The 19613-nt window shown below is 35.4% G+C and overlaps 1 protein-coding gene across 1 annotated transcript in view; it reads right to left on the bottom strand.

Moving 5' to 3' along the window:
• Window positions 1–19613, bottom strand: part of MAP3K5 (mitogen-activated protein kinase kinase kinase 5) — a 270359-nt gene that overhangs the window by 120366 nt on the left and 130380 nt on the right. Inside the window, exon 7 of the mRNA XM_027850741.1 lies at window positions 18773–18943. Within this exon, the coding sequence (XP_027706542.1) occupies window positions 18773–18943 (171 nt within the window). The remainder of the gene's footprint in view (window positions 1–18772; window positions 18944–19613) is intronic.

Raw genomic sequence — 19613 nt, 5'->3', positions numbered from 1 at the left:
GGGTTCTGGGAAAAAGAAAATTAATGGGAACGTAGGGCTGCTTTCCAGGTATTCAAACTGAGAAGCACAAAAGTTCATTTTTGGGTTTTTTTTTTAAAAGGTCTACTTTAAAAGCAAAAGGGCAGCTGGGTGGCTCAGCGGATAGAGCAGTGGGGCCTGGAGTCAGGAAGACCTGAGTTCAAATGCAGCCTCAGACACTTCTTAGCTGTGTGATCCTGGGCAAGTCACTTAACCTCTGTTTGCTTTAATCTACTAGAGAAGGAAATGGCAAATCACTCCAGTATCTCTGCCAAGAAAACCCCATGGGGAGTAAAGTCTATATGATCACAAGGATAGGGCTGAATGACTGAACACAACCACCTTAAAAACAGAAAAGGTGATTAAATACAAGGAAACCTGCTTACAATCTGTTATTTTAAGGACACTAAGAAACTTTAAACGTGGGGACAATGACATCCTCAAAGACGTTACAATTTCAAAACTTAAAATGGGAAGCCGTCAAGGTAGGAATGATGAAATGTGATCTGAGGCATCACTGTGAAAATGGCCTTAGAGAGGAAATCAGGAGGCTCATGAAAGTTCCAACTCTGCAAGTCGTTTAACCTTTGGAAGCCTCAGTTTCCACATCTGCAAAATGGGAATACTTGCATTGCTTACCTCATAGCACCAGTGCAAGTATCAGGGCTTTGTAACCCTATAGAGTCATGGAACTGTGCGCTATCATTATTCACTGATGAAGGCTAAAGATCATCTTCTTTCTAAAGGTGGCATCTTAAAAACTAGAACACACCTCTGAATGAAAGCAAGAAACCAAACGAGCATTAATCTTAACTAGATGGCTCCTGTAATTACGTGCCCTTGAATTGGGAAAATAATTTATGGCATTTAGCTGTTCCTTTATTATAGCCATTAAAACACTTTTTTTTCCCCTCTCCACAAAGTGCAGGTCTTTTACATGACAAAAACAGAACCAAGTACTCTGGCAGCAGGTAATCAAAGACACTCCTACCAGGGAAAATGTGATTTGTAAACCTTTCATTGACTCATGGGAGTACATCAGACGACCAAGCAGGCACAGCATCAACCCAGGCAAAAAGGAAATTCACCATTTAGATCTAAAGTTGAAAAAGAGGAACTGGACAATATTTGCACGCCGTTCATAGAATTTGGAGTTGCAAGGGGTCCTAGAGACAATCTAACCCAACTCTCTCATTTTACAAATGAAGAAACTGAGACCCGGAGAAGATTACTGACTTGTCTGAGGTCACCCAGGTAGTAAGAAGAAGAGAGAGGATTTAAATCGAGCCTGGCATACACTGTAGTAAGCACTTAGTAAATGCTTGTTGATTGACTGATGATTTAATCACTTTCCTCCTTTCTGAAGGTTCCTTTGAATTCTAAATGCCAAGTTTTCTTGCTACCTCTCCGGGCACTCCATTTCTGTCTCTTTTCAATTATTCTTCTTCCTCTTCCTCTCTCCTAAATGTAGGCATTCCCCAGCATTTTGTTTTGGGTCCTTCTTGTTATCTCTCTCTTTTATACACACACACACACACACACACACACACACACACATACACACACACATATGAGGCAATTGGGGTTAAGTGACTTGCCCAGGGTCACACAGTTAGTAAGTTTCAAGTGTCTGGTCTGAGACCAGATTTGAACTCAGGTACTCCTGACTTCAGGGCTGGTGCTCCATCCACTGCGCCATCTAGCTGCCCCCATCAAATCTCTCTTCTTTTTTCCCTTCTTGCTATCTACTCTCTCCTTTGGTGACCTCATTTTCTGCTTATGGCTTCAACTATCACTTCTCTGTGGCCCCCAAATCTCTCTCTCTAACTTGACTTCACTGCCAAGTCACATTTTCCCAGTTGTTTGGTAGATTTCTTCATCTGGATGTCCATTGACTACCTTATACTCAACGATTCTAAAACTAAATTCATCATTCTTGCCTCAAAACCTGTTCCTCTTCCACTTCTCTATGTCTGTGACTGGTATCCTTTGTAACCCAAACTTGAAACCTCAGTTTCATCTCATACAACGAAAGATCTTTGAGAGCCGAGACAAAATCATTTTTATCTGTGTCCTTAGTTCCTAGGGATGAAGTTCCCTGACAAAGTAGACATTTAAAGTTTGTTGACTTTTTAAATTAATTCTTTGACTTGTCTTTCTTACCTCCCCCAGCCCCATCCAGATTTTAAAATCCCAGTGATTCTGTTTCAATTCTATTTCTGATTCAATCTCTCTCAAATCTACCTTCCTTTCTCTATTACTTATACCACCACCACCACCATCCCAGCCCAGGCCTTGTTGCTTCTTGCTCAGACTTCTGTAATAATCTTCTTTCATACTTTCACATTTTCATGTGTTTACCCTATTTCTAATCATTTAAATTATGAGTCCCAACAAATGTGCACACATTTTTCAAAGACCAGTTTACATTTCACCACCTGAAAAGTCCTGTTTTATCAATGCCCTCCCCTTCCTCCAGCAACCCAGAAGTACTCTTTCCTTCCTTTAAATTACCCTAGCAATCTTTTGCTGCATTTCTAAATTTTACTTGGAATTACAGCCTTGCATGTAGAAAATATATTTGAAAACAGCTGCCACTTCCCCCAAATAATCTTTTCTTTATGTTACAAATTGCCGGGTCCTCCAACTGATCCTTACATAACATGATCTCAAAGGCCTTCACCATCTTGAAGACCCTCCTCTGTATGCTTTCCACTAGTGGCTGAATTTCTTAAAATGTAGCACAAATATTAAAGCATGATCTCACTAGGTCAGAGTACAAAGGGATGATAACCTTCCATATCTGGACACCATTCTTCTCTCACAGCATCCTAAGATAGCATTAGCTTTTTTGAATGTCACATCACAAAGAGGAATCGTTTTGTAAGCCCTTAACTCTCAAATTTTTTTTTCAGAAGAAATTCTGTCTAGCCAAACCTCACTTGTTCTTGTACTTGTGAACTTGATTTTTTGAACCCAAGAATAAAAATTCATATTGATGCTTCTAAATTTAATCTTACTGAAATTTGCCCAATGTTCCAGCCCACTGGAATCTTTTCAGATCTTAACTCTGTTACCCAGTATGTAAACTATCTGAAAATTTGATGAGGTTTTCTATACCTTTTTCCAAGTCCTTTCAGTCAACCTCAGGTCCCTAGGATATTCCACTGGAGATTTCCTTCTAAACTGATACTATCCTATTAATAGATACCCTTTGGGTACAATCATTAAATCAATTTGGGTTCCATTGTTTTCCAGACTACATCTCTCCATTTTGTTCACAAGAACAGCATGAACTGTTTCGCTATCATAAAAGTAAATTATATCTATAGTATTCATCTGAAGTATCACTTTAGCAACTCTGTCAAAAAAAAAAAAGGAAAATTAGGTCAGTTTAGCACAACCAACATTCTTGAGGAAGTCAAAGGCTCTTTGTGACCACTGTTCTTTTTCTAGATGCTAACAGTTCATTTTATTTTAACCTTCTATACATTCTGGAATTTTTCCAAGAATAAAATCAAGTCCATTGGCCTAAGGCTCATATATTTCATTCTCTTACTTTGAAATTGGGACATGGTCCCTTTTACCAGTCCTGCCATACTTCTCTTGGTCTCCATAAGATCATGGAAGGTGACTTATGAAGGAAGAGGTTATCCACCCTCAGAGAAACATAGGATAAATAAGTACAGTATGGTCTTGCATAAATGCATATGAATGTATGTCTATATATGAGTATGATTATAGATATCTAAGTATATGTATATGTGTGTAAGTGTACTTATGAATGTGTATATGTGCATATAAGTACGTTGGTATGTGTATATATGTATGTATACATGTATACATGTGGTATGTATATTTATGTGTATATATAAATATATCTGAACATAATTGTACCTTCTGGGGGTGGGGGAGGAAGGGGAAAAAAAGAACAAAGTAAAAGTGTACAGCAGAGAACAAAAGAAAATTTAAAAAGGAAGCAAAGAAAGGATGGACAGCTCTAAGCACAATGAGTAGTATTTATTATACAGGTTTTCTTGAAATGGAAATTTATTGCTGTATATTTTGAATTCTCTCTTAAGTTCTGATATGCACATGGCAATACTTTTTTTTCCTTTTCTTATTTTGTATTTAAGTTGTAATATTTAAGTTTACATTTCTTTTTCTTTTCTTATTGTGTATTTAAGTTCAAAATAAATTAATTTAAAAAATTTTTAAAAATAAATTAAAAAAAGATCATGGAAGGTGGCTCAGAAATTCCATCTGTCAATTCTTTCAGTATGCTGGAATGTGGTATATTTATGACTGATGTCCTGAATTTACCAAAGGCAGCTAGGTGCTCTTTAATTATCTTTGCATTTAAATGAGGTTACTAACTTCCTATTAGCCATTTTTGTTCCACTTTTCTAACTTAAAGAGAAAACAGTGGCAAAACAAGCATGGGGTGCCTCTGTATTCTCTTTGTCAATCATCATCTGGAGGGGAGGTGTCATCATTTCTTTACCCCAACATGATTTGGGTCTTTCTTTACTTTCTGGATTTCTGTCTGCTCAGTCTAAGCTGGTAGCACCCCTGACACTACACTCAGTAGATCAGGTCCCACTTCTCTATTCATGCTCTATTACCTAGCCTGACTTTCATCCTATCTACATGTATTTTCAAAATCTATGTCTGTCAGTGAGTCCCTTATATACAAATGTAGAGATCTCTTTACACCCAAGGTAACATTTTTGGGTCATGGATGCCTCTTGACTGGGTAGTGAAGCTAATGGACTTCTTTTCAAAATAAATATTTTAAATGTACAAGACAAAACACATAGGATTATGAAGGAAGCCAATTACATTGAAATGGTTATCAAAAAAAAATTAAGTTCATGAATCTTGGGTTTAAATACCTCTGCTTTAGAGAATTTCACACATACTCTTGCCCTATTCTTCTTCAAAACGATCTTTGTGCTTTCAAAATGCCATTCTTGATAACTTCCCATCCCAAGACTACTAGGCTAACATGAATGAATGAATGAATAAAAGAAAAAGCATTTGTTAGTGCTTATTATGTGCCAGGCATTGTGTTAAGCACTGGGAATAAAAATACAAACAAAAAAAGTCAGTCCCTTCATTTCAGGCCCTTACATCTACATAAAGACATTGCATAAAGTGGAAGCAGTTGGGAAGGTCATGGTTTGGGCTGGTTAAGAAGTAGCATGGCGGCCTGGCTCTCAACAACATAAGGTAAAAGCTTACCCTACCAGAGTCCAGGGCCCCAAAGGAGAGACTCCAAGTTCTGGTAGTAGAGGAAGATGGCCAGAGTGGCAGAGGCCGTGGCTTGGTGCTGGACAAGAACTTCCCTTAGAAAAAATTTAGTTTGAAAGAATCTCACTCTTTTCTTTCCTTTGAACCTTTAGAAACCCATTTGCCTAAATTCTAAGTACATCTCAGACCATGCTGGACTTTCTTCTTCCCTAGCACAAATTCTAAGATGAAATACTCACTTTTTTCTCCTAGCTCTTACCACTTACACTTCACAAACCTGTTTTCCCTTGGTGAGAAGCAAGTTGAGAACAGTTCACCTTTCCATTCCCCCTCCCTTTGTTTGTTCTTCCTTTTGAAGGATAAAATTAACAATGTGACAAGTCAATGCATTATTAAGTTTTGGCACAGAGATCATCAGATGTTCATGAATACTATATCATACTTCCATTCTTGCTGTTTAACTAGGTGATCTTAATAAACTCCAATGACTATCATTTCTGATTCTGCCTCCACTGATCTTTCCATGATTCCTCCCTTTGTTTTCTGGATTTCCTCCTTAATTACATGTAAAAATAATTTTTAACATTTGTTTTTAAAAAATCTTGAGTTTCAAATTTCATCCCTCTCTTCCCTCCCCACTTCTTGAGAAGGCAAGCAATTTTATAAAGAATTATACATGTGCAGTCATGTAAAACATACTTCCATATTAGCCATGTTGCAAAAGAAAACACAGACCAAAGAAGAAAAGAAAAATAAAGAAAATAAAGTATGCTTCAATCTGCACATGAATATGTATGTTCTTTTTTCTCCTCTTACTAGTATTTTTTCAATTATATGTAAAGATAGTTTTCAATATTCATTTTTATAAGATTTTGAGATTCAAATTTTTTCCCTCCCTTCCCCCTCCCTCAAGACAGCAATCCGATATGGGTTATACATGTACAATCATGTTAAACCTATTTCCACATTAGTCATGCTGTGAAAGAAGAATCAGAATAAAAGGGAAAAACCATGAGAAAGAAAAAACAAAAAAAAAGTGAAAATAGTATGCTTCGATCTGCATTCAGATTCCATAGATCTTTCTCTGAATGAGGATAGCATTTTCCATCATGAGTCTTTTGGAATTGTCTTGGATCACTGTAATGAATATATATTCTTTTTGGGGAGGCAATCGAGGTTAAGTCACACAGCTAGTAAGTGTTAAGTGTCTGAGGCCAGACTTGAACTCAGGGCCTCCTGACTCCAAGGTTGGAACTCTATCCACTGTACCACCTAGCTGCCTCTTGAATATATATTCTTAAGAGATAATCCTATTCCACTTGTCTTTTCTTTTCCTATTTGGTCCCTTCTGAATAAAGTATATCCTTTCATAGGCACATTCCAGCCATGGGTTTCATTCCCTTAAGTCTAAGTAAATCCTATGATATCCATTTTGCTTCTTTACATTAAGAGTTTTAGTTTGTCTTGTTACCCATGCTTTGTTAAGTACTGTACATCTTTAGAATTAATAATCCACTTAATTCTAAAACACAACGGTCAAAAACCATGAGACATTCTCTCTGCTATGCAATATGCTTCCTGAAAGTAAGTTACTTGTCCACGAAGATGCAACCACTACTGCAGACGTGGAAGATAGCCACAAAGGACCAAATACCATTTTGAATTTTGCTCTGTTTCATGGGTTGTCACAGACACACAGGCAGACAGGCAAACAAGCATTTATAATACACTTACAATGTGCCAAGTACTATGCTAAGCACTGGGGGAATACATACAAGCAAAAAGAAAGATAGCACCTGCCCTCAAAGAGTTTACGTTCTAATGGGGATAGACAACATCTAAAAGGGAGCTAAAAAGTATGGTGGCGAGGAGTGGAGAGGATACCTGCAAAGGTGCATGGTGCTAAAGTCTAGAGACGGAAGCACAACTGGGAGAGGGATGAAGAATGACTATTCTTGACCCATCTTCAAAATGGATGAAATTTACCAATGGGAAAAGAGAGTCAGTGGGTATGGCAAAGGAATGTTCCAAGTTGAGAAGATTCTTGGATTGCGTGAAGTTCCAGGGTAAGAAGGCAGTTGAGTGATAGGAGTCAAATCTAGAGAAAGTCAGATGTACAGCCAGGAAGAGAATGAAGCATTGTCAGCTTGGGCCCATCTCTAAAATGGAGCCCCCAGAAGGAACATTTTACACGGTCAAATAATTAATACCATGGCCACTAATTAGTGATGCATCTATCCATACTTGGACATGATTGTCAAAACTATACTAAAAACCTTTCAGCAAACTAGAACCTCCTATAGCTTGTATCATAGTGCCACAGCTTTTGAGAACTCTGGGGCTAACCTCCATACAACGATGAGACATCACAGTAGGACTTCAGGGGAATATTCAACATATTTAGTAATTGCCTACTATGGTGCTTTGTACATAAAAACCATATGAAGATAGAATAGAAATGAAATGCTTGGTTCATGAACTTCAGGAATTTTATAATTTAGAGAAAAGTCAAATTGACATAAAAAATATGAGAACAAGTTGAAATAAACAGTTAAATTTTGTATAAACCATATACCCAAGCAGAATAATGGAATGTCTGGAAGAAGGTGCAGTTCAGGATGAATTTATAAATAAAGTGAGTTTTAACTACTCACATTTTAAGAGAGGAATTGATTCACTGTATGAAGAAAAAAATGGTTTTTCAAACATCAAAGCAACATGTAAAATTCATTTCTACTAATTCTTGTTTCTTTGATATTAAGGTGAGATTATTAATTCTTCCATGCACTTTTTTCCTTTTAAAAGATGCGAACTTTTCTTGCCTATGTGTTTACTACCATCATTTCAAAGCAAAGGCTTTTAAATCTCAGTACCTATTTCCAAGTACTTGTCACTTGATCTCCCCAGTGAAATTAGCTCTGAGATCAATGAATGAATCCTTAATTTCGAGTGAATGAAGAAGACTTAACAGCCTACACTTTGACCAGCTGTCATTGCTTCTGTATTTAGAAGTTAAACCCAACCAGGAAGGGCACACTACTGAAATTAATGTTTCTAGTAAAATACCACCTAGAGCCCATCTAAAATAATAACAGAGCTTGAGCAAAGCACTTCTAATGAGCTGAATATCTTCCATGTCTCTGTGATACCAGCTGTGAAACTTATATGTACGAAGAATTACATTAGAACGTCATGGATACTAGCTGTGTGACCCTGGGCAAGTCACTTAACCCCACTGCCTAGCCAAAAAAAAAAAAGAAAGAAAAACTTCAAGGAGGTTCATCTATTTAGGGGTATTTCTGAAATCATCATTCATAAAAGAATCCAGAGTTATGAGAACAACATCAAATTCAAATTGCTGATTGATCCAGAGGGAAGAAAAAAGATATTCACAGTAATATATACAACTGGAATTCTTTCTTTGGGTTAGCTTCCATTTTTTATTAAGAAACAAAACAAAACAAAACAAAACATTAATACTCTTGGAATTTCCTTAAATGCCAGCCTAAGAAATCTGGACTTTATTCTGAACTCTTGTAATATACTTAATGTATTACCATTCTAAAGAATTCAATCTGGAGACCACAGCTTTCCCCAAAGATGAATACTCGATTAGTGTACATATGAAAAGGTTCAAACATTCAAAAATATAGATAAAATCAATAAAAACACACATACAAATTCTATAAGAATTACTATTATTCTTCTCAACTATACATCATTTTCTTTATGTACCTAAAAAGAGGGCACCATTAGATCCTGATAGGACTTAGCCTTTGCTTAAGACTCCTCATTTGCAAAAGAGATAGATGTAGTTATATAGTATATATAGATATAGATACAGTTATATAAATAGTTTGGCTCTCCCCCACAAGAAGCTATCACTGAACTGCTATTACTAATTTACATTTTTTTCAAATTAGAAAAAATGCAGAATTCTATGTAATAGGCATATTTACAAAACAAATCTATGCCCTTAATTAAGGGGGAAAAATCAAGAAATCTTTCTACCTATACATTTCTTACCATGGGAAGACTTTAAATTTTCCTTTCAGTTCTACCAAATGTGTTAACAATCACAAACTGGTACTCATAAAATTAATTATTCCAAAACCCTGTCAATTTCAAGAACACTTTATAAACATAATAGGTGAGGGGTTAATGAGTCATTATATTTCCAGATATATGTTACAAATATACAATAATATTCATCACTAAAATCTAACTTATGCTATTATTAAAATAAAAAATGAAGAGGAAAGTTTTGAGTAAGAACTAAATCCAGTTATTCAGTCTGACAAACTATGTATTAAGTATGTTTAATTATTTGCATGAACAAGTTTCACAGCTAGTATCACAAAACACGGAAGATAGATCACTGTAGCTCTGAGAAACTGGATAAACTGAATCAAAATAAATAAAATAAAAAGCATTTATCAGGCAAGTAAAATGTGCCAGGCATTGTGCTTGGAAAACAAGTACAAAGAATGAAACAGTCCCTGTTCACAAGGAGCATATGTTCTAATGGAGGAGACAAAAAGTACATACATTATATACACATACATATCACACATACAAAGGGAGTAACTACAAACATATAAGGTAGTTTAATAGAAAGTAGCTCAGTTTTGAGTGTCCTTCATTTCCAAAGATGTAATCACTATAACATATAGGGAACTGATTCAAATTTGTAAGAGCCATTCTCTAATTGAAAGGTCAAAGGCCAAGCCAGCAGTTTGCAGAGGAAGAAATTCAAACTATCAATGGCTACATGGAAAAAACAATTCCTTAAATCACTAAAAATTAGAGAAACGCAAATTAAAAGCATCACTTCCCACCCATTAGTTCTGCAAAGTTCACAAAAAAGGAAAATGACTGCTGGAGGGGCCGTGGGAAAACAGGCACAATTTGTAATTATGCCCCCCAAAGTTACTAAACTGTGTATATCCTTTGACCCTGTAATATCACTCCTAGGTCTACACCCCAAAGAGATCAAAGAAAAAGGAAAAGGAATCCTATATACAAAAATATTTGTGGTAGCTCTTTTTGTGGTGGCAAAAAATTAGAACCTGAAAGGGTGACCATTAGTTAAGAATGGTTGAACAAGTTATGGTATGTGAACATGATAGAATACCACTATGTTTTAAATGATGGAAGGAGATAGTTTCAGAGAAAGCTGTAAAGACTTGTATGACCTGACACAATAAAATCAGGAGAACAATTTAAAAATAACAATACTATAAAGATAAACAACTCTGGAACACGTAGGAACCCTGTCTAATTACAGTTCTAAAGGGTTCAGGATGAAACATGCTACCCCACTTTCTAGTAATAATGTATTCAAAATACTGACTGAGACATTTTTTTTCCTTTTTATACATAGCCAAACAAAGTACAAAGCCAAATTGCTTGAGGGGTTTTGTTTTTTAGGAGTGGAGGGATGTAGGAAGGAGAGAATGGGGACCTAAAATAAAACAAATTAAAAAAAAATTTTTTTCAGGGATGTAGTTCCCATATTCTAGAAATTTCTAGATAATACAGATAGGTAAATGGTTAAATAACTATGGGACTTAAAGCATATTTCAAGTAAATAATAAAAGTCAAAAGGAAATCAATTCATTTGACTAGTTAACAAATAAATGAAAATGGCAATAAACTCAAACAAAATTTCAGAGGAAGAGCATTCACTTTATTCTTGGGTGGCCAAGGAAAAGGTTTATGGAGGAGGCAAATCTGAATTGATATTTTAATACATGTATAGTTTGTACAGAAAGAGATAAAAGAGACAGTAATATATTAGAGCAAAAAAGAGATGTCACAGAACATGCAAAAACATCAGAAAATTCATATAGGAAAGAAATACAGTATATGTTTAGAAAGTAATGAGTAATGTGCTTTGTATGAGGCAAAAGGCTCAATATGGAAGCCAGATAGAGTGGTCTACAAATTAATGGAGACAAAGAAAAACAATTAATTCATTGAAATAAAATAAACTTGAAACTTTTTTACGTTAAAAAACTTTTATTATGCATTATGCCCTTCTTTTGCTAAAGTTATTTGCTTTTTCTTTTGCTTTTCATTTTATTAATCTTATCTTTGATTTTCAGAGTTTCTCTTTTATTTAATTGGAATTTTTTGATTTTATGCTTTTTAAAAGTTGCATTATTAATTCATTGATCTCTTTATTTCTTCTTATTGATGAAAATACTTAGATATACATTTTTTCCCCTGGGGATTACTTTGCATCCTTAAAGTTTTAGTACTTATCTCATTGCTGTCTTTTTCTTTGATGAAATTATCAACTATTTCTATGATTAGTTCTTTGAGCCACAAATTCTTTAGGATGAAGATATTTAATTTTTTAACTTCAAATCCTTTTTTCAAAGACTATTTCTTGATTATAATGTTATTTTGCTATGGCCAGTAAATGATGTGCTTAATATGTTTGATTTTCTGCTTTTGTTTTATGCCCTTGAATATGATCAATTTTGAAATTTATACAGATATTTCCATTCACTAATTGCCAGAAATCAATCACATTTAACTTTTTACATATTCTATTTAGGTCCTTAATTTCTTTCTTGTCATTTTGATAGATTTGCCCAAATCTGAAAGGGTACATTAAAGTCTTCAAATACACTTTCATTGTCTATTTCTCTCTGTAATTTAAATCACTTTTCCTTCAAGTATTTAGATGGTATGTTATTCAGTTTCTTTTGTGCCTGTGACCATAATGTACTTTATTTCCCCTGTTTCTCTCTTTTAACCACATTTATTTACTGCTGTCATGTCTAAGATCAATTCAACTGAATTCAATAAATGTTTATTAAGCACCTACTACGTGCCAAGCACTATGCTAAACACTAGAGATACAAAAGAAGCAGAAGATAGTCCCTGGGCTCAAGGAGCTTACAATCAAATGGGATCTAATTACACACACTAATCAGAACAAAATTACTATCTTCACTTTTTGGAATTCATCTAAGGCATAATAAATTTGGTTCCAACCCCTTATTTTAACTATGTGTGAATACTTATGTTTCAAGTATCTTTCTTCTAAACATATGGTTGGATTTTGATTTCTAATCCTCTCCTGTTTTATGGATAAATTCATTCCATTCACATTCATAGTTACGAATGCAAATTAAAATTTATCTTCATCATATTGTCTTATAATTTTTCTTCTCTTTACCATTTTTCCTTTTGCAAACAAACAAAAAACAAAACAAAACAGAATATGACAAAGGAGAAGGCATGTAATAACCCTAGTGAACTATAATCAAAAAGACTGCTTCTAACCTTCTTTTCCCTCCCCTTCATTTCTACCTGGATTCCTTTTTTTCCTTAACTTTCATTTCTCTTAATATCCCTTAATAATCCATTCTGTGAAGCTGAAGTTTGTTTTGTTTATGATTCCCTTCCCCAATCCTACCTTCTCTCATGGAACCCTCCCCCTCTCCTTTCCCAGACCCAAAATTATTCTTTTGAGTTTAATGTCTTACTACACTAAAACAAACAAACAAAAAAACCCAACAACTTTCTGTGTGTGTATGTTCAACCCTTCTTTGCTCGATTCAGATTAGAGTACAATTCATGTGATGCCTACTCACCGACCTCTACGTTCCCATACTTTTCTTCTTCTGTGCTTCAATTAGGAGACATAGTAATGTTCTACTTCCTTCTTCATTTCTTGTTTCATTTAACACAGTCTATGAACCTTGAGGGTTGGAATTCTGAAGGGACATTTGTCTCTTTTCTTTCTCTTAGAATCTAACATTTCATCATTGTTCAGCCTGTTCTAACTGTACATGCATTACTTTACTAATTTTCTCTTGACTCTTATGTCAGTATTTCAAAGCTCCTAATGAACTCTAGTTTCTTCATCAGGAATGCTTCAATGTCCTCTATTCATTAAAGGTCTCCACCCCCACCCCCCTAATTAAATCCAAGTCTTGGAGGGCAAATTATTCTTGCTTGTAAGTCTTTCTTTTTCATTTTGGAATATATTCTAAGATTTTCTCTTCTCTAACATTGCTGCTACTAGGTCTGGTATAATTCTGACTGTAACTTCTTAGTACTTTAACTCTTTCCTTCTGGTTACTTGACATTTTTTTTTTCTTCCACCTGAAAGCTCTGATTTTTGACTAAGATATTCCTGGAAAGTTTCATTTTGGTCTTTCTTTCAGGAAGTTACTTGTGGATTCCTTCTATTGTCCTCTAGAATATATCAGGGCAGTTTTCATTTCAGCTCGAGGTAGCTGGGGGTGCAGTGGAAAGAACTCTGGGCCTAGAGGCAGAAGTCCTAAATTCAAACCCAGCCTCAGGTACCTCCTAGCTGTGTAACTCTGGGCATGTCACTTAACCTCTGTTTGCCCAAGTTTCATCAATTTTAAAAATGGGAATAATAATAGCACCTACCTTGCAGTGTTGTTGTGAGGATAAAATGAAATAATATTTGTTTTGGGGTTTGTTTGTTTTTGTTTTTGTTTTTTGGCTAGGCAATGGGGTTAAGTGACTTGCCCACAGTCACACAACTAGTAAGCGTCGCTGGATTTGAACTCAGGTCCTCCTGCCTCCAGGGTCAGTGCTCTATCCACTGTGCCACACAGCTGCCCTGATAATATTTGTAAAAAGTGCTTAGAAATCATGCCTGAAATAGAAAGCACTACACGAATGCATATTCCTTGCCCTGATCTTAATAAATGATTTCATAACATATGGTATTTAGGTTTTTTGTTTGGTTACGTTTTTCAGGAAGATGGAAGATTCTTAACTTATCTCTCAGTTTGGTTCTTTTTATTATTGGATAGTCTACATTTTCTTCTATTTTTATACTGTTTTTATTTCATTCTAATATTTCTTGTTACCTCATGGAATCATTGGATCATTCACATACTTAGAGAGCCTGCTACTTCAACAAGGGTTTTCTACCTTCTGTTCTAAGTTATTTATTCTCTGTCTAATTCTTTCCTCCAAGTCTTTTATTTTTACTCACAATTCCAATTTTAATCTCTTCTTTCTCTTCTGGCTTTACTTCTTGTGCGATATTTGACCCATAATATTTCTTCACAGCGTTTAGCGCCTTTTGTTTACTTATATTTCCAGCTTCCGTTTCTGATTTGGGATCTGACCAGGGTCAGGTTTTATCCCCTTTCACATTCTTGATTAGATATTTGGGCCCCACTTGGGCCTAAACTCAATTTTCTGAGGTTCTGTCACTAACTTCCACCTCCTCTGATATATGGGCCTGTGTTCAGAGTCTGAGTCTTATGTGTACTTATTTCCACAATGTTCTGAAGTGAAAATTTGAATGTTCTTAAACCTGAACATGAAGCCGGTCATGCCATATCAGACCCTCACACAGTCCATCATCCACTCAATGTGTGCTTAAAGTATCATGAAACTCTTGGGAATATAATGTTCTGTACATCATTATGCAAAAGAATTCTATGCACATTCTCTGCTATGTCAGTATATCTAGAGCCATGCAGGTATTAGCCAGTAAGCACCCAGGTGGCTATGAAGCTAGATGTCCCACATAGTTATGCAAGATTGTTCGAGAGCTTGAATTATAAAATAATTCAATTTACACATAAAAGTAACATATAAGTATCATAAGAATATAAAGACTTATGTAGTCTTTTCTAAATTGGGTTGCCAAGGTAACAAATCATCAAAAATTAGGTCATTGGAATGGAGTTAGGGAGGGTCTTTTAAGAACAAGAATATAAAACCAGTAAGTCTGTTAATAGAAAGCAATCTCCCTAATTTCTCATTAAAATCCTTAAACATGACAACAGATCTCTTAAAAATTTGAAAATCTTTTCAAAAAATAAATATGATCTATAGTCATCTCTGTTTCTCAGTGGTAATGTATCAATAATGCAGTTCATTCTGGAAATACAGGTAATTTCTACAACTACCAGATTTATTTTAATGAAAAAAATTAGTGTCAGGTAACAGAAAAGAAGAAATTAGTTTTTACTTCTGTTTAATTATTGGTCTGTTATGTAACTGTCCCAAGGTAAAGTCAAGGTCAGTTAATAATGTGAAAACTAAATTTTTATAATTAGGCACACAAAACTGTTTGAATAACATTGCCATTGACGTAAAAGAAAATTAATTGATAAGGCAAGACTCTCTGTTCTTAACCCAAGTTACTATGGAAAAAATGAACACATTAATGTGCTAAAAACAAACTTTGTTCTTTTAGTTTCCTGGCTATGGACCTTTTTGACATTACAACAGGAGAGCTATGACTATTTTAATATCAGAGAGGACCCCAATTTGCCCATCCCTAAGATGACTTCAGACCTCCACTGAAAGAGGAGGGAATCATCTTTTTATTTTCTTTTTTTTTTAAGTAAGGCAATTGGGGTTAAGTGACTTGCCCAGGGTCACACAGCTAGTTAAGTGTCAAGTGTTTGATCTGAGGCCGGATTTGAACTCAGGTCCATCTGACTTCAGGGACAGTGCTCTATCCACTGCACCACCTAGCTGCCCCAGGAATCATCTTTTTCAGAAACAGATGTGACCTAAAGTAATATATTTTCCTCGATGATAATCCATCAGTGTAAAAACACACAACTATATTCATTGGAATAAGAAGGCCAACAGGTGTCTGGTACATTGCTTTCCTCAGAAGCTTAGAGAGCTAGTGAGAAATAGAAAAAAGAGAATGAACAACATCTAGAAATGCTTTAGGAATAGTCAAAGCTTGTCATGAGGCTAAGGTTCAGTTTTAATATGCATAAATGGGACAAATATATAGAGAATCAGAATTTCAGTGTTAGCAGAGACTTCAGAGGTCATCTAAATTGAACTCATACTTAGCAAAATCCATGTGTATGAAACATCAGAAAAGCAGTCATTTTTCCTTTGCCTGAAGACTATGAGACAGAACCAGGGGTGGCTTAGTAAATATTTAACACCTGGTTCTCCAAAAACTCATGGCACACTTTCAAGTTTAACCTGTGTTATTAACATTTCCTCCACCACTTTCTTAAGTCTCAACGAGCAACAAAACAATAAATCAAGCCTCGATTTGTAGCATTTGCTGATTTCCTAGGTGTCAATGCTCACACTGAAAATTTAAAAATCAGCTCTTATAAAGCCCATCTGAGCTCACTCCAACACACCCCTTGTTGGAACCCATTGCCTCCCAAGGGAAGCCACTCCTCTTTTGGATATCTCTAATTTTTAAGAAGTATTTTTTGAAATCAAGCCTAAATTTCTCTCTTTGCAACTTCTAATCATTGCTGTTATTTCTGCCTTCTGGAGCCAAAGAAAATAAGCTTAATCCCTCTTTTATATAGAATACTTGATATATAGAATACTTGATTACAGACCTGTGTACTCTCTAAGGCTTCACTTCTCTAGGCCAAATATTCTTCCCAACCACCGGGGCCACTACCATTACCACTGCCAGCAGTTCATTCAACCAATACTTCTACAGAATAAACCCAAGGTCTTTCATCATTGTCTGCTCTCCTCTCTGGATGTCCTAAAGCTTATCAATGCCTTTCCTAAAATATGATGCCTAGAAAAGAATGCACTATTTCAGATATGATCTGAACAGGGCAGAGAGTACAGTGGAACCATCACCTCCCTAGATCTGGGCGATACTCCTTTCTTAATGCAGCCTAAGATTACATTAGCTTTCTTGGGTTCCATATCACACTGTTGACTCATACTGAGTTTATTGTCTCCAAAGGTCTTTCTTCCAATCCACTGCCATACTCATGAAGTCGATTTTTTGACCCTATGTATAGGAATTTATACTTATGTCTAAATTTCTTCTCATTGGATTTAGGTAAAAGCTCAAGAAATATGAACTATGTTTGAACTATGAAATATAAACTACTGCGATAGGCTCCTGGCTCAAGTCTCTCTCCATTTCAATCTATCCTTCACTCAGCTATCAAATTAATATTCCTGAAGCATAGGTCATTCTCCACCTCCACACCCTGATTGCCCCTGCAATAAAGTATAGTGACTCTTTTTTACTTCCAGGATTAAATAAAATCCTCTATTTGGATTTTAAAGCTATTCATAACCTGGCCTCTTTCTACTTTTTTTTTAAATGTATTACTCCCCTTGCACATACTATGAAGTCCAAGGACATTAGCCTCCTTGCAGTTCCTTATACATGTCATTCCATCTCCTGACTCCAAACACTTTCAATGACTGTACCCCATGCCTAGAATTCTGTCCTATCCCAACCTATCTGGAAGAAGCCTTTCCTGATTCCCTTTAATGCTTGTATCCTCTGTCTGTTGATTATCTCTAATTTATCCTGGATATAACTTGTTTGAACATAGTTGTTTGCTTATTGTCTCCCTGCTAGACTGTGAACTACTTGGAAGCAGAAACTTTTTTTTTTTTTTGCCTTTCTTTCTATCCCCAACACTTAGCACAATGCCTGACACATAGTGACTTGATGACTTATTTCTAAATTTCTAGAAATCATAAAATGTGTTCTTCTCTTAACAAAGAGTATATTTATGCATCAGAAAATTTCTGTTTAATGTGTCACCAAATAATTCATTTCCCAAAATAAGTCAATCTCTAGTTCTACATATATAAATGTGATACATAACTTAAATGCTCTAAAAACAGGCCTTCATGAGCAAGGACTCATAACTATTCTTGATTTTGCTTTTAAGACTGGGAATAAAAAATTATGGAAAAAAAACTTTGTAAATTTAAATTCACTAGTGCCCCTTCCCAACCATGTGTAATATAAGTACAGTATTTCCTCAGATAATTTCCCATTTTTCCAGTCACTCACTTCAAAAGCCTCCACAGTCTCCATCTGCAGGATTGGCATCTAAGGTTCTTGAGTCAGACAAGCTCAGATTTAAAATGGAAGCTTTTCAAAAACTCTTTTGAAAGCTAGACTTGCTCCCTTTTTCCTACCCCAGCTCTCCTCCCTGTTGTCAGTGAAAATGTCCTTCAACATCAGGAGCATAAGGGAAAACGTAGTTGTTAAATTATATAAAACTCATAAAACCAAACCAAATAATTTGGACTAAAAATTCTTACCAGATTTTTAAAAAATCTAGCAATCCAATTAAATTTTGTCATTTCCAAGCAAGCCCTGAAAATGAAGGCTGATATGAAATTATTTTACTTTTTAAGTTTAATTTAAAAAACTGAAATTATTATCTGAGCCAAAAATACCTTTGCCTGAATCAGGAGCCTGAGTAAACAAAATAAGGAAATGACAATAGCAAAACCAAAGGTAAGTTCATTTTCAATGTGTCATAAAACAAACTGCCACCGAGGTACTTTTTTTTCTCCTTCTAAGGCATAGGAGATATTTTATACTTTACAGTTTTATAGTTTATGGTTTAGTTTAGTTATAGAATCATAGACTAGCCCTCTATCTTCTATAGATTATGTACTGTTAGATGTAATTACATGTTTAAAAAAAATTCAAAGAACTATTTATTTCTCTAATAATGTCTAAACTTACAAAATTTGAATTATGGACACTTACCAGGCAGCTCCATGATCTCTGCTTTCTGTGTCTGTAAAATTGGAGTCCAAAAACATATCTTTGTAGATTCGGCCCACCAGACAATACATATCAGAAGCAACCTGGCCTTCACATTGCACCAGAGGAATCATAATATCAAGAGCTTTTTCTCTATCTCCAAGGAGATTTCGCCTGGTGGTTAAAAAAAATTGTCATTTTGACATAAATTACAATAGTAATAGGCACAAGGTATCTTTTCAAAACTTCACGTATTAATTACATGCAAATAAACTCTGATAGAATTTGGGTTGTTCAGCTATTGCATACCCTGTCTAGTTTTTTGATTCTTTATTCTAGGCCCATTTTCCATCTTTTTTTTTTTTTAATTCTACCACAACACAATGATCTTGCCATCCTTTATTTATGAAAGGGAATCACTACTGATGCCTTACTGAATTATAAGGTAAGCACTCAGCATTCTCTCTCCCTTAGTGCTGATGAATTGGAACTGATCCATCTACATTCTTGCTGTGTCCTTTTGGGAGCAAAGGCATGCTTTTGTAAGATGGCTAGCTGAGATCAGGGATGCAATTTGTGGCTTTGAAACAGAGCAAAGTTACCTTGGCTCCACTCACTCCTTCTCACCCAGTGAGCTAACAACTAATAACAAACATTTCTAGCAGAACATTTAAAATCACAGGCACAAAATGTTACAGCTAGGAAGGACTTTAGAAGTTCTCTGATCCAACTGCCTCATTTTCCTATTTCTATTCCTTTGCAGTGGCTATCCTAAAATGTGCTCTCTCTTTACTCTGCCCTCTTGGATTTTTTGGTTTCCTTAAAAACTCAGCTCAAATGCCAC

The sequence above is a fragment of the Vombatus ursinus genome, unplaced genomic scaffold (genome assembly GCF_900497805.2).
Source record: "Vombatus ursinus unplaced genomic scaffold, bare-nosed wombat genome assembly UNPS02009132.1, whole genome shotgun sequence".
In the NCBI taxonomy this organism is placed as follows: domain Eukaryota; kingdom Metazoa; phylum Chordata; class Mammalia; order Diprotodontia; family Vombatidae; genus Vombatus; species Vombatus ursinus.
Note: the sequence above shows the minus strand (reverse complement) of the source record. Positions and strands in the feature narration are given on the sequence as shown.